At 42.2% G+C, this 14,726-nt stretch overlaps 2 protein-coding genes across 2 annotated transcripts in view; one reads left to right on the plus strand and one right to left on the minus strand.

Moving 5' to 3' along the window:
- The first annotated feature begins 1,706 nt into the window (after positions 1 to 1,706).
- Positions 1,707 to 6,843, plus strand: tm6sf2b (transmembrane 6 superfamily member 2b). Its single transcript, XM_061298145.1, has 10 exons — positions 1,707 to 1,839; positions 2,868 to 2,971; positions 4,809 to 4,906; positions 4,990 to 5,093; positions 5,160 to 5,242; positions 5,327 to 5,451; positions 5,523 to 5,624; positions 5,760 to 5,852; positions 6,391 to 6,510; positions 6,586 to 6,843. The coding sequence occupies exons 1-10, from the start codon at positions 1,760 to 1,762 to the stop codon at positions 6,820 to 6,822; spliced, it is 1,146 nt and encodes a 381-aa protein (XP_061154129.1). The 5' UTR covers positions 1,707 to 1,759; the 3' UTR covers positions 6,823 to 6,843.
- A 2,538-nt stretch (positions 6,844 to 9,381) lies between these two features.
- Positions 9,382 to 14,726, minus strand: part of ncanb (neurocan b) — a 35,550-nt gene continuing 30,205 nt past the window's right edge. Inside the window, exons 12-15 of the mRNA XM_061298340.1 lie at positions 14,469 to 14,551; positions 14,264 to 14,408; positions 12,483 to 12,665; positions 9,382 to 11,281 (exon numbers count right to left, since the gene is read on the minus strand). Coding sequence (XP_061154324.1) covers positions 11,136 to 11,281; positions 12,483 to 12,665; positions 14,264 to 14,408; positions 14,469 to 14,551 — 557 coding nt within the window. The 3' untranslated portion in view covers positions 9,382 to 11,135. The remainder of the gene's footprint in view (positions 11,282 to 12,482; positions 12,666 to 14,263; positions 14,409 to 14,468; positions 14,552 to 14,726) is intronic.

The following is a 14,726-nucleotide window of genomic DNA, read 5'->3' on the forward strand; positions in this document are numbered from 1 at the left end:
CCGCCAGTGACGTCAAGATGCCAAAACTGGGAACAGCCCGGGAGGGGAAAAGTCAAATAAAGTACAGATAATTCATTCATACATTCATTCATTCATCCATACTGTAAACATGTAAACTACATAGAATTGATACAAAATATTTAAAAATAAAACTTAAAAAGGGTTTAATTAAAAGACAATGGCAAGAGAAAAGCTTGGGGTTGGGCACATTTATATCCTATTTGAATGCAGCTAAGTTAGAAACTAGTGGGACAGCTAATTACAAAACTAAAACAAAAAGAGGTGTGCTTTAAAATAAAACCCATCAACAGCAAGTGTTTTCCCCTTTATTTATGTATTCATTTATTTATTTACAAAAGGAAACCCTTCTTTTCCCAATTTTTGTTTGTGTGAATTCAATTATTTCTGTGAAAGTCCATAAAAAATAATTCGGATGGGAAAATTGTGTCGGTAAAATAAATGAGATAAATAAATCGAATCCAGGAAAGGGTGGAAAAAACAAAAAAAGCAAAGCAAGACTAACCTTGAATATTGTCATTGGGGGGGCATAATTTGGGGCGTTAAATCACCCAAATAAAGTCATAGCATATCAAAGATGCGGAATAAAATGTCCCGATTTGGCATCCATCGGTCCATCCCACATTATTGAACAGTGCTGGAAGAGCTCCAGTTGTTTCCAGCAAACACAAATACACATGCGCGTGCACACGCACACGCACACGCAGTTTTCCTGGTAAACCCCTCCCCCCCACCCCTTTTTGCTGAGAAAAGAGGCTGGTGGGAAGCACACCCACAAACAAATGATGAATGCATTTAAAAGAAAAACAAAATAATGTTGTTAGTTGTCATTGTTGCTGATTAAAAATATCTGACATCACTGTATGGGGGCTCGAGCAAAATGAGAGCAGGAAGTTAATCCACTTAAAACATCCTTAATTGCAAGGCAATTAATTAATCGAATTTGTTAGTGGAATCTAAAAAGACAAGGTGACGTCTGAGTTCAACGAATTCAGTTTGCTATGACGTTTGCTACCATCTAGTGTTCTATCTGAGTACTGACACGGGCCCCTTCTCATATCTTTTATCTGAAAAAGGAAACTTGACTTCGGCATTCGGCAAGGTCATTTGCATGCTAGTCATTACCATTATAATGTGTTGCAAAATTTAGCATCTGCGCAAATTCATTTTGCTATGTAAATGATATCTTGGACAAAAAAATGGTTTCATTCTTTTTAATTCTATTATAGACTGCAATATGAGAAAAGTAAAAGATGATTTGGAATACTAGTACTCCAGGCACTGCAGTTCTAAAAGCCATTATCTTTGCCCTTCTATGGTGGCATTACGTAAAAAAACCAAAGAAAAATTCGATTACTTTGAGAATGAATCCAATTTTAGCCCATCGTTCCACTGTAAGACGTAAAGTATGTATGTAGTCGACCTTTTTGCTGAAAACACTTATGCAAATTTCTGACCGGATCAAAATTGCACAAGCTCTCCAAAGCCTCTTTTTGTCTTCTGTTCTGGTTGTCCCGTGAAGGCCAAGCCAGGCTGAAGTTTCATTAATCCTCGACGAGAGCAACCACGCGGTAAGAGCCGAGAGGGTTTGAATTTTTTTGTTCTATAAATACACACAAATGGATTGGCATTGTTGTCAAATTGGTCTTTTGTCTTTCTATCGACCTCGCACAGTTTATTTCCACACCGCCGCGGGTTCTGCCTGGGAGTCAAGGCCGTGTAGCTTTTTGAACCTGAAGTAATGGAGACGCTTGTCTTTCTGTTTTCCTTTTCCGCCCTGGGCATTCTGTACTGCATGAACGCCGTTCCTGCGCTCCAAGAGTAAGTTGTGACCTTCATTGATTTTCTGCCTTTTTTCTTCTTCTTCTTCCATATTTGAACAACCACTGCTAAAGTTTACAGCGGAATGTTCTTGCCAATATTTACAGTTGGGACCTTCCCAATCCAAAACCACAAAAAGTGTTATGATTTAGATTTCAGGCTTCAAAATTCAATCATAATATGGAACTCAAACCGTGATGACTCCATTAGACTGAAACCACACAAATAAACTGCTACACTGAATGAATTAAGTTTATTTAATCTAATTAAGCTGAACCCATCCTTGTAATTTAGCTAAATGAACCGTACTCAATTACACTGATTCTACCAAAGTATATTAAGCTAGTCCAATTGAATTGCTTAACGCTTACAATTTAATTACGTGGAAATTCTTTATTTAAAGAACTATTTGTTCATTGAAGCGTAGAATCACAACATATTCGTTAAAAACGAGCCAGTGGTTTTCTCCTTACAATGGATTACTGCTAGATTATATTACTAGCTATTGAATTCCATGAATTGATAGGACTAATTTATGAAAATGTTTTACCTCCACTAGAGGTCGCTTTGAGATCAAAACTGAAGCTTTGGAAGAGTCGCTTCTAATGTGTGCGTCCAATTTTCTGCACCCCCGCCCATCACTTTTGTAATGTTGTTTCCTCTCTCAAGCTCTCAGTTGATTGATTAGGCTTTTTTTTTTTTTTTTTTAATAAATCAAAAGTGTGCTTAACAAGCAGCGCACACAGACAGCCGTAGCAGCAAGAAGCAGGCAGCCATCAAACGCTGCAGAATTTAACGAGGTAGAGACGCTGCGGTGGATACGAGAGCGCGACAAGGGTCAACTCTGTGAATCGGACAGATTTGTGATGATAGAGAGCTTATATAATGATAAAAGTTTTCCCTTGAACTTTTCCCGCTTCTCACTCAACATTCAAAAGTCATTATGAACCTATTTCTGAGCAGCCAGAATGGAGTCATGTATTCTGCTTTGCAATCATATTTGGTGATAAATGTTTGTGTTTCTACAGGCCATACGTGATTCTGGTGATCGGCATTGCCGTGTTGGTTTTGGTCTTCATCTTTTACCTTCTCATCACTCGTGGGAATCCGCCCAAAGATGTTCTGTTCTTTGGTAATCTCATTGTCCATGATCCAACCACACACACACGTGTTAAATCTTGGTGGACTTGCAAATGTGTTTGACTGCAGAAGTTAATTAAATCCTCCGCAATGAATTTGGACCAAGCTCTGACGCCTGCTTAAAGAAAGAAAGAAAGAAAGAAAAAAGCAGTAAAGGATTTGGAACTTTTGCGACTTTGTGGGAAAACAACAAATTGCATTCTGTGTGATTTCACCTGATACGCTGAAAGCTGCTTACGCTCGTCTGGCTCCGGCAGATTTAGCGTGACTCTCCTGTAACATGGGCGACCCAAACTCTCAAGGAATTCACAAACTATGCGTAGTGAAAATAATAATGATTCACCCATCAAACTTGATTTTATTGAGCACTGTCGATCTTTCTGGAAATAGAAAAGGCTCAAAAGCAATGTGACAGACGGAGCGTTCTAATAATAATCGAAGCAAATCCGAGAGAGGTTCTCTCTCGTAATAGGGATCCATAATCCCCATATCAGAGCTGTCTGATTGCCAGTGATAAACTAGTTTGCCACGAGGATTATGAGGATGGTTGTACACCCTGGCGATGATATGTGTGTTTTTGTTGTGTGGTATCTAAACCCTGCAGGGCCACAACAGAATACCGCCGACTGACTTACTCTATGAGCCTCTGTCACTCTTTTATTCATAAAAGAGTGAATTTTATGTATCTTGAATCTTTTTTATTTCATTCTCAATGTGTCAGCCTCTCAATATTAAATATCATTTGATGTCTTTAGTAAAAATGAAAGGCACTCAATAATCTGGCCTTGGTGCAGCATCTAATTGAAACTGGGCCTAAAATTGAACCTTGCGGTACACCACAAGCAAAGGTGGAAAAGGTTGAGCGGGTGGGTGCCTTAGAATGAAACCAATTTAGTGCACCAGTACCTTATTAATTTAGCGGGGTGAAAACTTTGCAGATGCACTCTTTATTCTGTGCGTAATGTCGACACGAAAAGCTTCATTATCTAGAAACTCTCTGAATTGAAACTTTTCGGGGAAAGTGCTTATTCACATTTCATCAATTGCGAGTCGTTCCCGATTTGTCCCTCGCTCTTTCACGAGTAGCCGTGCACACCTTTTTATGTAACACGAAAATGCAGAGAAAGTGCGAGCCATTTGTCATGTTGTGACATGCGGGGAAATTGCTTTCACGTCACGGGAAGGCATTACGCTTATTCTTGGCCACGGGATGAAACAGACGGTTTGCTCATAAAAAAAAAAAAAATCTGTTTCTTAAAGATTATTAAATGGCCTTTCTTTCGACTCACTCGGGAAGAGAACCCTGTGGCCTTTGCGCGGAGGCAAGCTCTTTAGAATGTTTTGTTTACTGTGTTCAAGATGCAAACACGCCTCCAACCCCGTCTCAAGACTCAAGGCTTAATTTATAATAAACACCGTTGCATAACGCAATCATTAGCTTCTCTGGGATAATAACTAGCTGCACGGTTAGCACCCCTTGCTAAATTGAAGTTCTGGCTTTACTAGTGGCAGTGCATAGACCAGGGGCTTTCAATTGGTTTTGTCCAAGGGATATTATTATTTTATTTTGCACCGAAAGACGATAGACAGGTTAGGGTTCTAATTTGGGAATCTCAGCGACATTTGACCCAAATTGAATGACTCACAAAATTAGCCTGAAAACAAATCAAGTCTAAATAACAAATTAATTTTATTTACAATTATTTTCCATTTCCAATTTCGCGGACCACCTGAAATACCGCCACGGACCATCAATCCCTGGCATAGAACATAAAAATAGCATTAAGCTAACATACTTGCCTTTTCCATGTTTATAAACTCTTTTGCAGTTTTTGCTGAGTTCTCCTTCACGTGCATTATTGACTTGACCAGTGCCTTGGAGTACGGTGGTGTCATCTCCGGCTTTATGGAATTCTATCGTAAGACCGTAGGTTTCCTCGGTGCCTTGAAGACTAAAAAAAAAAAAAGTCATATAAATAAAAAAATAACAGCAAATATTGCGTGTTTCAGGGGGAGCCTTACCTGGGTACGGCTTACGCCATCGTGATGTGTTACTGGGACGGAATCGCTCATTTTATCATGTACCTCGTCATGATTGGGAGAATCGTGGACAGGTGAGTTATGTTTCCCGGAGTGTTCCCTGTGAGTGGCAGAAGCCTCATTATCTGTGTGTGTCTCAGAAAAGGCTACCGCACACTGGGCCTGTTCTGGGCCGGCTCCCTATGCGCCAACATGAGCGTGTTCATCACCGGCATTGTGGCAGGTGAGCCTCAAATGCCACGTTTTGGGTCAGGCTCGACATCCCCCGCTGTCATGTACCATCAGCGTTGTCGTTATCTCCCGCCAGGGAAATACGGCGCCGAGATTCGTCCGGCCTTCTGGCTCAACTTCCTATTCCTGGCGATGCCTGCGTGGGGGGCGGTCACACTCTTTGCTCGGCCCAAGGACAGGCCGTTGATTGGTGGATATAACGTGAGCGCGGTGAAACGATGGCCGTTGACCATTTTCCACCCGTTGTGACGCCGGCGTCCATCAACCCGCAGGCTCAGCAGGCTCAGAGCATGAAGCTCATCTGGCGCCCGCTGGATATGATGCTTGTGCTTCTCCTGCTGGCCGCCATGGCCTTCACGGTGCTCCGAGGGCTGGTGAGAGGTGGCAACGTTTTATTTTTACTGTACTTCAGGAAATACTCGTTGCCTCCCATTGGCGGATATTGCCGTCAAAGATCAATTTTAACTGGGCTGGCAGCGAAATACAACTTTGTGCTTCTCCCCTTGTAGGTGGCGCTGGACTCCCCTCTAGGAGTATGTTCCCTCTACGTGAAGCACTACGAGCCCTACTTGCGTGATCCGGCGGGCTACCCGAGAGTGATGGTGTGTTCGAATCACTAAATGAACTTACATGCCTAGACTTGACTTTCCGTCAACACGGTGGGATAATTGTCAGTCTTTCTGTCCAGAATTTGCATATTATATCCATGATTACGTAGGGGACACATTTGTGTATACACTATATACTTCCAAATACACAAGAGCCCATATCGGATTTCTGCTCCACTGATTAAAAAGCCGTTTTTATCATTACAGACACTACAGCACATTTGTGTATGCACTGCACCGTTGCTTTGTTTCACACAGATAAGCTTTTATTTACGCGGCGCTCTTCGCCTTTTGATTTCCTCTCAATAACCCGCTGCGTTCGTCGATTGTGCGTGCGTACGTGTCAAAAGGTTATCGAAATAGGTGGTCCACACACAATTACGAGTCATTGATCAGATGCACGCTGAGAGCTTGATAAGACAATCTTCTCATCTGCACCCGAGGGGCCATTACAAGATGGACGACGGGCCCGCAAATGGTCCCTAGGCCGCAGTTTGGATATTGAGAAAGTACTCCTGTTTACTTTTAATAGATGCTGCACCTGTTCTTCTACGGACTACCACTGCTGGCAGCGTTTGTTTACGGTCTCCTCAAGCCAGGCTGCACATGGATGCCTGACTGGACTGTGTACTTTTCAGGAGCAATGATCCAGGTACCACCACAAGCTCAATAAGGGTCACTCAGATGAGGTGAACTCAACTGTCTTCTGCTCCTTTTATTTTCACAGTGCCAGTGGGCTCACATCGGGGGGTCACTCCACAATCACACAAAAACCCCGTTTCGCATACAGAATGATGTATTCTGGCCCGTGCTGGCGGCCAATTTGCTCTACGCCATCACTCCCCTCCTGGTGGCTTTGCGTGTGCGCAGTAACCCTTATTTCTTTCTGAGGGTCGCTCCCTTCCCTGGGCAAACAGGTCTGCCAAATAGTGAGGAGAAAGATACCAAGTACAAAAAGAAATAGTGGGATGACTTGAATGCCAAAATAAATGCTTATTTTCTACATCTTGAATGTCTCGTATCAATAATCAGAAAGTTTACATCACCGTGTAGCGAGTTAGCTGGCAACAAATTAATTAACGAGATAGCTAGCTAAATAAATAGATTTAAATAGATAGCTCGGTAGATAAATGGGCTAATTTGGCATCTTTAAATACAGCATTTGGTGGAAACTTTCTTAGATGGACACTCAATTCAACTGCTAGCTAGCTGGCCGGCTTACATTCCAACTCTCGCAAGGTAAAAATTGAGAGATAGTTTTCCAACAGAAATTCCTTTCTCCAAAGTTTTTTTCTTTTTTTTATGCAAAACACAAAAAAACATTTTAAAAAACTGACGAAATGTGGCGTTTTTTTTTCTTGGACATCGATGACTTGAATACACATTACAATAGCAGCCAATGTCTGGGTACAAAAAAGCCCCCCCACTGTGCCTTGTGTCTCATCCAGCGTGTGTGGACATTTCATCTTTTCCTCTACATTTCCTCTTTTCTCCACACTCTATGTGGGCGGCTTGCTTAATGATTTCATCATTACTTTTTGAAAAATGCATCAAACGAGCGACAGTGGAGCTGTGGATGCTTTTGTGTGTGCAAACAAACACGCTCAATTGACCAGCAAGTGGAGAGGAAAATGTTGCGTTTGAGTATCGCACACTGTGAGCACTACCGATTGTCTGTATGAAAGGCTGGAAGAAAAAGGAGGAGATTATGAACCATAACCTGAAATGTACCGTATTTTCCGGACTATAAGGCGCACCTTTGATGATTGGGCCATTTTAAAACTTAATCCTCCAATCATTCTCCATTTTATCTTTTTTATTTCAACTTCAGATGCAACAAATGACTTTATAATCCTAAAATAACGATCCATAGTCTTTTTGATTCATGATTCATAGTCTTCAGCAGTGCTGCGGGCCAGTTTGAATTTAGGAATTTAGTCCATATATAAAGCGCACTGGACTATAAGGCGCACTGTCAGCTTTTGAGAAGATTTGAGGTTTTTAGGTGCGCCTTATAGTCCGGAAAATACGGTAACTGTTTCACAAGGGTGATGTGCTGTGCTTAAAGTTCACACTTCTTAAAAGTGATATAAGAAATTCCGCAGACAAGGAACATGGCAAGGCTGATGAGGAGAAGGACAAAACCAAAATAAGTAATTTGATATTCTAAAATAGGTTTCGAAATCATTTTCTCCGCCTCTTTGTGTAAAAGTCCAAAGTAGATTTTCCGTTAGCGCTCTGATGAGGCCATTTTGCTGAAACATCATCAACATTATCAGAGAAGAATAAAAGTCACCCCTTCGCATAAATATGTAAAAATTCAACTCACTGATTGGATGTGATCTCACCATTAGCGCTAGCGAGCAAACAAACAGATGCCAAATCTAGCCAACATTAGCTTGTGGGAAATAGCTTTTGAAATTGCCCCATCTTTGTGAATGATCCTGTCTGATGTGTTGTGTAATTGGAATGGGAATGCTGCTGGTGACACATTTTATGCATGCAAAGCAGTCGGTTGGAGGAGAATGCTAATTGGCTAAATTGCGAATGTTTATCCCAGTGGGGTGGCGCAAGGACATTTGATGCCACTATGTCTGTTCAATTGAGGTTGCCCTGAAATTCGTGGTCTGGCAGACTTGGTGCGATGACGCCAAATCCTTTGTTGCTTCTTCTAATCTATTTGAACTTTGACGGCGTCATTAGCAGATAATGCAGAATAATGCGAGCGATCCCCCATCGATTGGCAGAAGCTGTCAGAGGAGTCTGCTATCGACTGGAGAACAAGGTTACAAACAAGGAGGCGCGGGAATTATCTGCTCATTCGCATCACCTTATCTTTTTATTGCTTGAGTGCTGAGTTTATTCAGGAATTAACTTTTTTAATTAATTCACAATCTTCATTATGCTGCTCGACTGGCTTTTCCTGCCGACAAAAAGTCTTTGGCTGACAAATGGATTCTTCCTAGCAACAAGAATAATCTTAATACATTTTTATTTTTATCCATAAATTCCCCGTATAGCCAATTTGATATAGAGCATTTTGACTGTTCAGTCTTAATTGTGATATCAATAAATAAAACACATTGGAAAGAATAACAAAACAATTATGCTAAGTGTGAATATTAAACGAGAACAATATAGGGCAGATTTATATTTTTAAATGTACAAAACTCACCTCACTCACGCTGATAACGTGAAGCCTGCTAAGGTTGCAAATGTAGGCGTCGACTTGCCAAACAAACATTTGTCTAGTCCTTCCTCTCACCTTAAGACCCTGCACCTTCTCGTCCATCGCCGTGGCAACCAGGGAACTTGCCTTCCTTCCTCTCGTAACCTCTTTTTAGGCCTGCGGCCACAACCAACTGGAAGAAAATTGTTTGTATAATTTATATCTTGCTAGCTGAGGACATTTTCAGCTATTCCAAGCACATACGTGTCAAAATGTGCCTGGGATTGAGACAATGCACCTAAAAAAAGTATTTACAGCGCTTCCGAAAAAAAAAAAAAAAAAGATAGAGCCAAGTGACTGATCCAAACAAGGTTGTTTTTTTAATGATTGTTTGGTTGGAAAAAAAAGAGAGAATACAATGATAGGACTGGAATTCATATGAGGACAGGTCAATAAATATAAATAAATATATATACACACACACGCACACTTACGAGCCTGTTAAAAAAAGAGCTGCATGATGATTAGCCAGATACGGAGTTTAAAATTAAGTATATTTACATGCAAAGAAGATTTTAAAATGAATTTATTCCTTGGCCTTATTCAAATAACTTTCCTTCGAAATTATTCAAATGAATTCTCTGCACTCTTGCCTTAATATGTCACCCTAATTTGTCACTAATTACAATTAGAATGCCCATGCATGGGGGCAAAGAAGATGTGAAAAGATGTGCGATTTCATCGTAATTGTCATCTAATCGTGTCATCTCAGACTCACACTCGGCTCTTTACGAGGAATTGCACGATGAAGGCTTGTTTTCGGCTCACCGATAAACTCGAATCGAAAACACGTGTGCGCGCTTGCCTTGGCCTGACGACGGCGAGTGGCTGGATTGACTCGGACGGACCTTTTTCCTGCTGTGTGTCCGTCAAAATGAATCATGCACCCCGGCTGTGCTGCAGATAATCCGTTTCCTTAATTAAAGACGAAGAGATTAATTAAAGTGATAGGAGTTGTGGGACAGCAGCTCGGATTTTCCTTCTCATTGTCAAGGTGAGAATTAAGACATGGATTCTGTTCAGCAACCTTTTGCACATGTCATTGCAAATCGTAGAGGGCGGAGCTTAACCTGCTGCTGTTAGTTGATTGGTTGACAGAGAATTGAGGAATCAAATGGAAAATAAGCGTTTCGAGGAACCAATCTGGGGCACATACTTTTTTTGTCGACTTCACAGTGTTTAACATTGAAAGCAAAGTGTATTCTTGTATCTGCTGAGCACCCAAGATTAAAAGAGAAGTAAAAGGTGGGTAAAAAGGCGAGGGATAAGAAATACCGCAGTCAGTGATGTGGAGTTAATCCCACGAGTTTAACTGTCGAATTTAGAGCGAAAAAGAGAGAAAAGACAGCAAACTGTTAGGAAAAAGAAGAGAGCAAAAATGCTGCTTGTATCTTGCCTTCCTTTAGAGTCAATCGAGTGAGTGTCATTTATCTCTGACACACACACGCACACACACACGCCTTTACTATCACACAAGAACAAAGTGTAAAATGGCAACGGCAAAGCTTTCACACGGAGACACTGCATCCCGCAAAAAGACAAATCGATGACATCAGCGTCACTGTCTGACGTGACGTATAAAATACTTAACTGCTTTCAACACGAGTGTGCAAAATTGGGAAAATGCTGTATTATAATGTACGAAATGACATTATTTTTTAAATCCCATCGATTACGTAATGTACTGTTTGAAGAATTCAACAATCAAGAGTTTGCAATGTCTTTCCCGCCTGGGCAAATGTGGAACGACGTGACGGTTTTCACACACACAAGAAAACACCAAACTAGAAAGTCAAGAAACCCAAAAGCAAAAAGGTCCTATTTACAATTTGTACTCAAGCGAGTGAAAATGGGGAGAAAAGGAAGGTCAAAAGGATTACGAAGGGATCGGCTATCATCCCGGCTATTGTCCCGGAATTTCCTATGATACAGCAGGACTCCGGTGTAGGAACGGGCTGAAGGAGGAGAGAGAGAGTAAGAAATACGGAGAAGAGGGATAGAGGAGGGGAGAAGAAGAAGAAGAAGATTTTCCTTGCTCCTCTTTTGGTTCAGAAGTGATCTTGCTTAAGGCCCCGGTCGGCGTCGCGGCGGCCGCCGTTTCGGTGGCCGTGTCGCTTGTGCTTTCTGCGCTCCCGTCTGCCCTTGTGGTGGTGCTCGTGGTGGTGGCGCCGGTACCGGTGGGCCCGTCGGGCTGCTGCGGGGAGAACACAAACCGCCGGAGCCAACGTCTTAAATGATGCTACCCACTCATAAGCTTTTCTTCGCAGGCCGGACTACGAAATGTCCTCCCCGTCCCTTCCTGGAAGTTGCAGAAATTCTGTCTGCACTCAATGATAAGAACTTTACAACTCTGGGCTATAGAATTAAGATGAAGAAAAAAGAAGATAAAGTGCCGCAGGAAAAGCAATCTTATTCATTTTTAGACAGAGGCGCCCATTATTCCGTGTTTTTTCATCAGTGAAATGACATTCGGGTGGAATAGTCCCGCATGTATCAAGCCTTTATCTCTCCCTAATAGCAACCGTTATTAGACGCAAAGGTTATAAAGTGAACACTGTCACTTTTAGAAAAGTATTTGGGATAACATATAAATATGAACAATAGAAATGAATCTTTTGATGGCTGAGACAAGTGATAATTAAAATCCTCAGTAAGAGTTTTTGTATTTTACGGTGAGTCATGGTTGTCATGCTCCATCACGAAGACAATTCAGCTCATTGTCCAGTTGTCTATTGTACGTACTTCATTTACATTTAGTAGCGAGCAGAAGAAAATGCCAGGAGTTGTTTGTCTTTGGGGGACCACAAAATGGCCGCCTCAAACGAGAAGAGCAGGCTTGTTAACACATTCATAATGGTCTACTCGTGAAAATTTGATGCGGCTAACTAAAACATTTTTTTTCATTTAAGAAACTCGGGAAACTGAAAGACAAAGACACTCACTCACGAGACACTGAATCAGTCGGACATGTCTGTCACAACAAGCCAAAACTAAACAGGGATGTCTGCCATTTCGAATTTTGAATTCACCCCACTCAGCCCAAATCACCTAGACAAGGGTATCCTAGACAGATGTTAAATTGGCTAACTAATGAATGGTTAGTTGCTATGAAATAAAGTTTCTTCTTCTCAAATATACTTGATTCTACATAATTTAGTCTAAAAAATATTACAGTTAAGTTTTTAAGTACAAAGTGCTTCAAGGAAACTCCGTCTACTTCGCAGTAAAGCTGCGGGCGGTGCGACCACTGTGATCTTTTTTGAAGTTGCCGTGAAGCTGAAATTCCATTTTATGAGCAAGCATACACAAGTAAAAAGAAAAGTGAAAGTAAAAAATACTCGAGAATAGCCCAAAGAATGGTCGCTTGAATTGCTTGGGGGAATAAAACAACTCACATTTTGTGCAGATGATTTTCGGTTCATCCCACTTGCCATTGGCGCGACACTTTGCTGTTGGCACGTGGCGCTGCTGGAAGCCGTCGGCGCACTGGTAGCGCACGGTGGAGTGGATGTCGTAGCGGGAGCGCTTGCGGCCAACCACGAAGGCATTTTCCACTTGAGGAGGCGCTCCGCAGAGCACTGGAGAAGCAAAATAGAGACAACAGAGAATGAAGACGCCATTTAGCTAGCAGCATTTAGCTAGCGCCATTTAGCTAGCACCATTTAGCTAGCAATGAGCGTAGCCTTTCTATTAGTCCGGCTAAACACCGAGACGATACAATTTAGAATCGCAAAGTAGCAGGCAACCTAAAACCAGTTGTTGTATTTTGAATATTTGCTTTAGGTCTCTCTTCTTGCTTTTCATAATTCGAAAAACTCGCCACTCATTTACTTATTCGTAATCATGAATCTACAGCTGCCCTTGTCTGGAAAAACTCATTACGAGCCCTGGCAAGGGGAAAACAATAAGTCTGATTAAATGCGGAGCTCAACGCTTACAGTTTGAACGTGTTGCGGAGAGAAAGGGCGAGACGACTCAGTCACTTGAAACGCGAATAAAAAGCCCAAGGGTTGCTGTTCTATAAACCTCACCTAGGTGCACCGCTGAAACATTTTCGACAGCGCGGGGGAAGAGAAAATTACCGAGGTGAGGATAAGGGAAAATGTCATTAAAATGACTTACGACGGCAAATATGGCCCGAAGGAGGAAGCGCGCTTGAGTGGAACTTGATTCAGGGATCATAACAATGTATTTTGTAAAATACTCAGCGCTTGATCTTTGCCGGCGCTCTCCAGACGGCGCACTTTTGGGTTACTCGACAGTTTCCTTCGGGGTTTTCGCGCAGACTGCGAATGTCGCTCTCCTAACGTCACGACAAAGGCAATGACAACACATTTTATGTGTTCACAGAAAAATCCCCCCCCCTTGTGCCCGCGGACAAAACAGAAACGATATCATCAGTTGTCTTATCTGTGTCCTGTTGCTATGATACGACTGCGGCTGGTGAGAGATGGCTACATTTTTCATCAAATATCAAGATTATTCGTCCTATCTTTCCCAAACGTCGACGCGGCTGTGTGCTTTTCGAACACGCAAAGTAAACGAGACAATATCAGTTGGGAATCCTTGACGGGATTTCGGATTTAATCAGCTCAGAGGTGTGCGTTGCATCGCTGGCAATGTTTTTATCGTTTTTTTTTGCAGTCATTGTTCAACGATCGATTTTCCCATCACTTGTTTCTGGAATAAAACAAATTAGAATTTTAGCTACAATTGGCAAAGCAGCTTGTTACATGAGGTTGCTTACATCTGAAACTGTCAAATATTCTTCATGAAAAACATCTAAGGACCTCCGCACTTGTTTTAAAAATGAAATAAAAGAAAATGTTTTTAAGTTGAGGACGGAGAATGTGTCCATTGCGCGCTTAACTAGAAGCTGCTCAGCATGGAGCCGGTGAACGCCTCCCGTTAATTCAAGATGCTGGAGTGCCTTGGCGGGAAGATGAAAAGGTTGCCGTGATTGTGAGAGACTGATTAAGGTCGAGGGTGAATGGGACGGAGACGCAACAGCTTGCCTGGAAGGGAAATACTATCTCTCCTTTTTGTTTAGAACGAGCAAATGGTACTGTCACTTTTAAAGACAATGCAGTCGTCCATTTTTTATTGTGCAGGTGAGCTGGAGCCGATCCCGGCTGACTTTGGGCGAGAGGCAGGAGACTTCTGTTCCTCTCCTTACCTGTTCCCTTTTTGCAGACGTAGGGCAGGTTATAGTTGCACGGCACGTCGTTCCATTTGCCGTTCTCGTGAGCGATCATCACCGCGCAGTCCTCGCCGCCCGCAAAGAAATTGTCGGGCTGGTTGGAGCGCCAGTTCTCATATTGCTGCGTGAGAGCCAGCAAATAAATTCACTTTGTTGGTTGATTGTGTCGCTAAAATCTTACCAGGTCCATTCTGTCGGTCCACTGGAAGTCATCCTCCACTGTGCGGTCGTTTAAGCCGATCCAGGTGTTTTCGTGACTGATTCCTGAGCATGAAAAAGATTTCGGATGTTAGCTTAGCATCGCGAGTGCGGCTAATTTGTTGACACTGGCTTGTTACCATGACTACCCATAATCATAATTATGTGCTGATATAAAGTCCTCTTTCAAGGGCCGCCTTCAATGATGTGGCGGGCCAAATTTGGCCCACGGGCCCCATGT

The sequence above is a fragment of the Syngnathus typhle genome, linkage group LG14 (assembly GCF_033458585.1).
Source record: "Syngnathus typhle isolate RoL2023-S1 ecotype Sweden linkage group LG14, RoL_Styp_1.0, whole genome shotgun sequence".
Lineage (NCBI taxonomy): Eukaryota > Metazoa > Chordata > Actinopteri > Syngnathiformes > Syngnathidae > Syngnathus > Syngnathus typhle.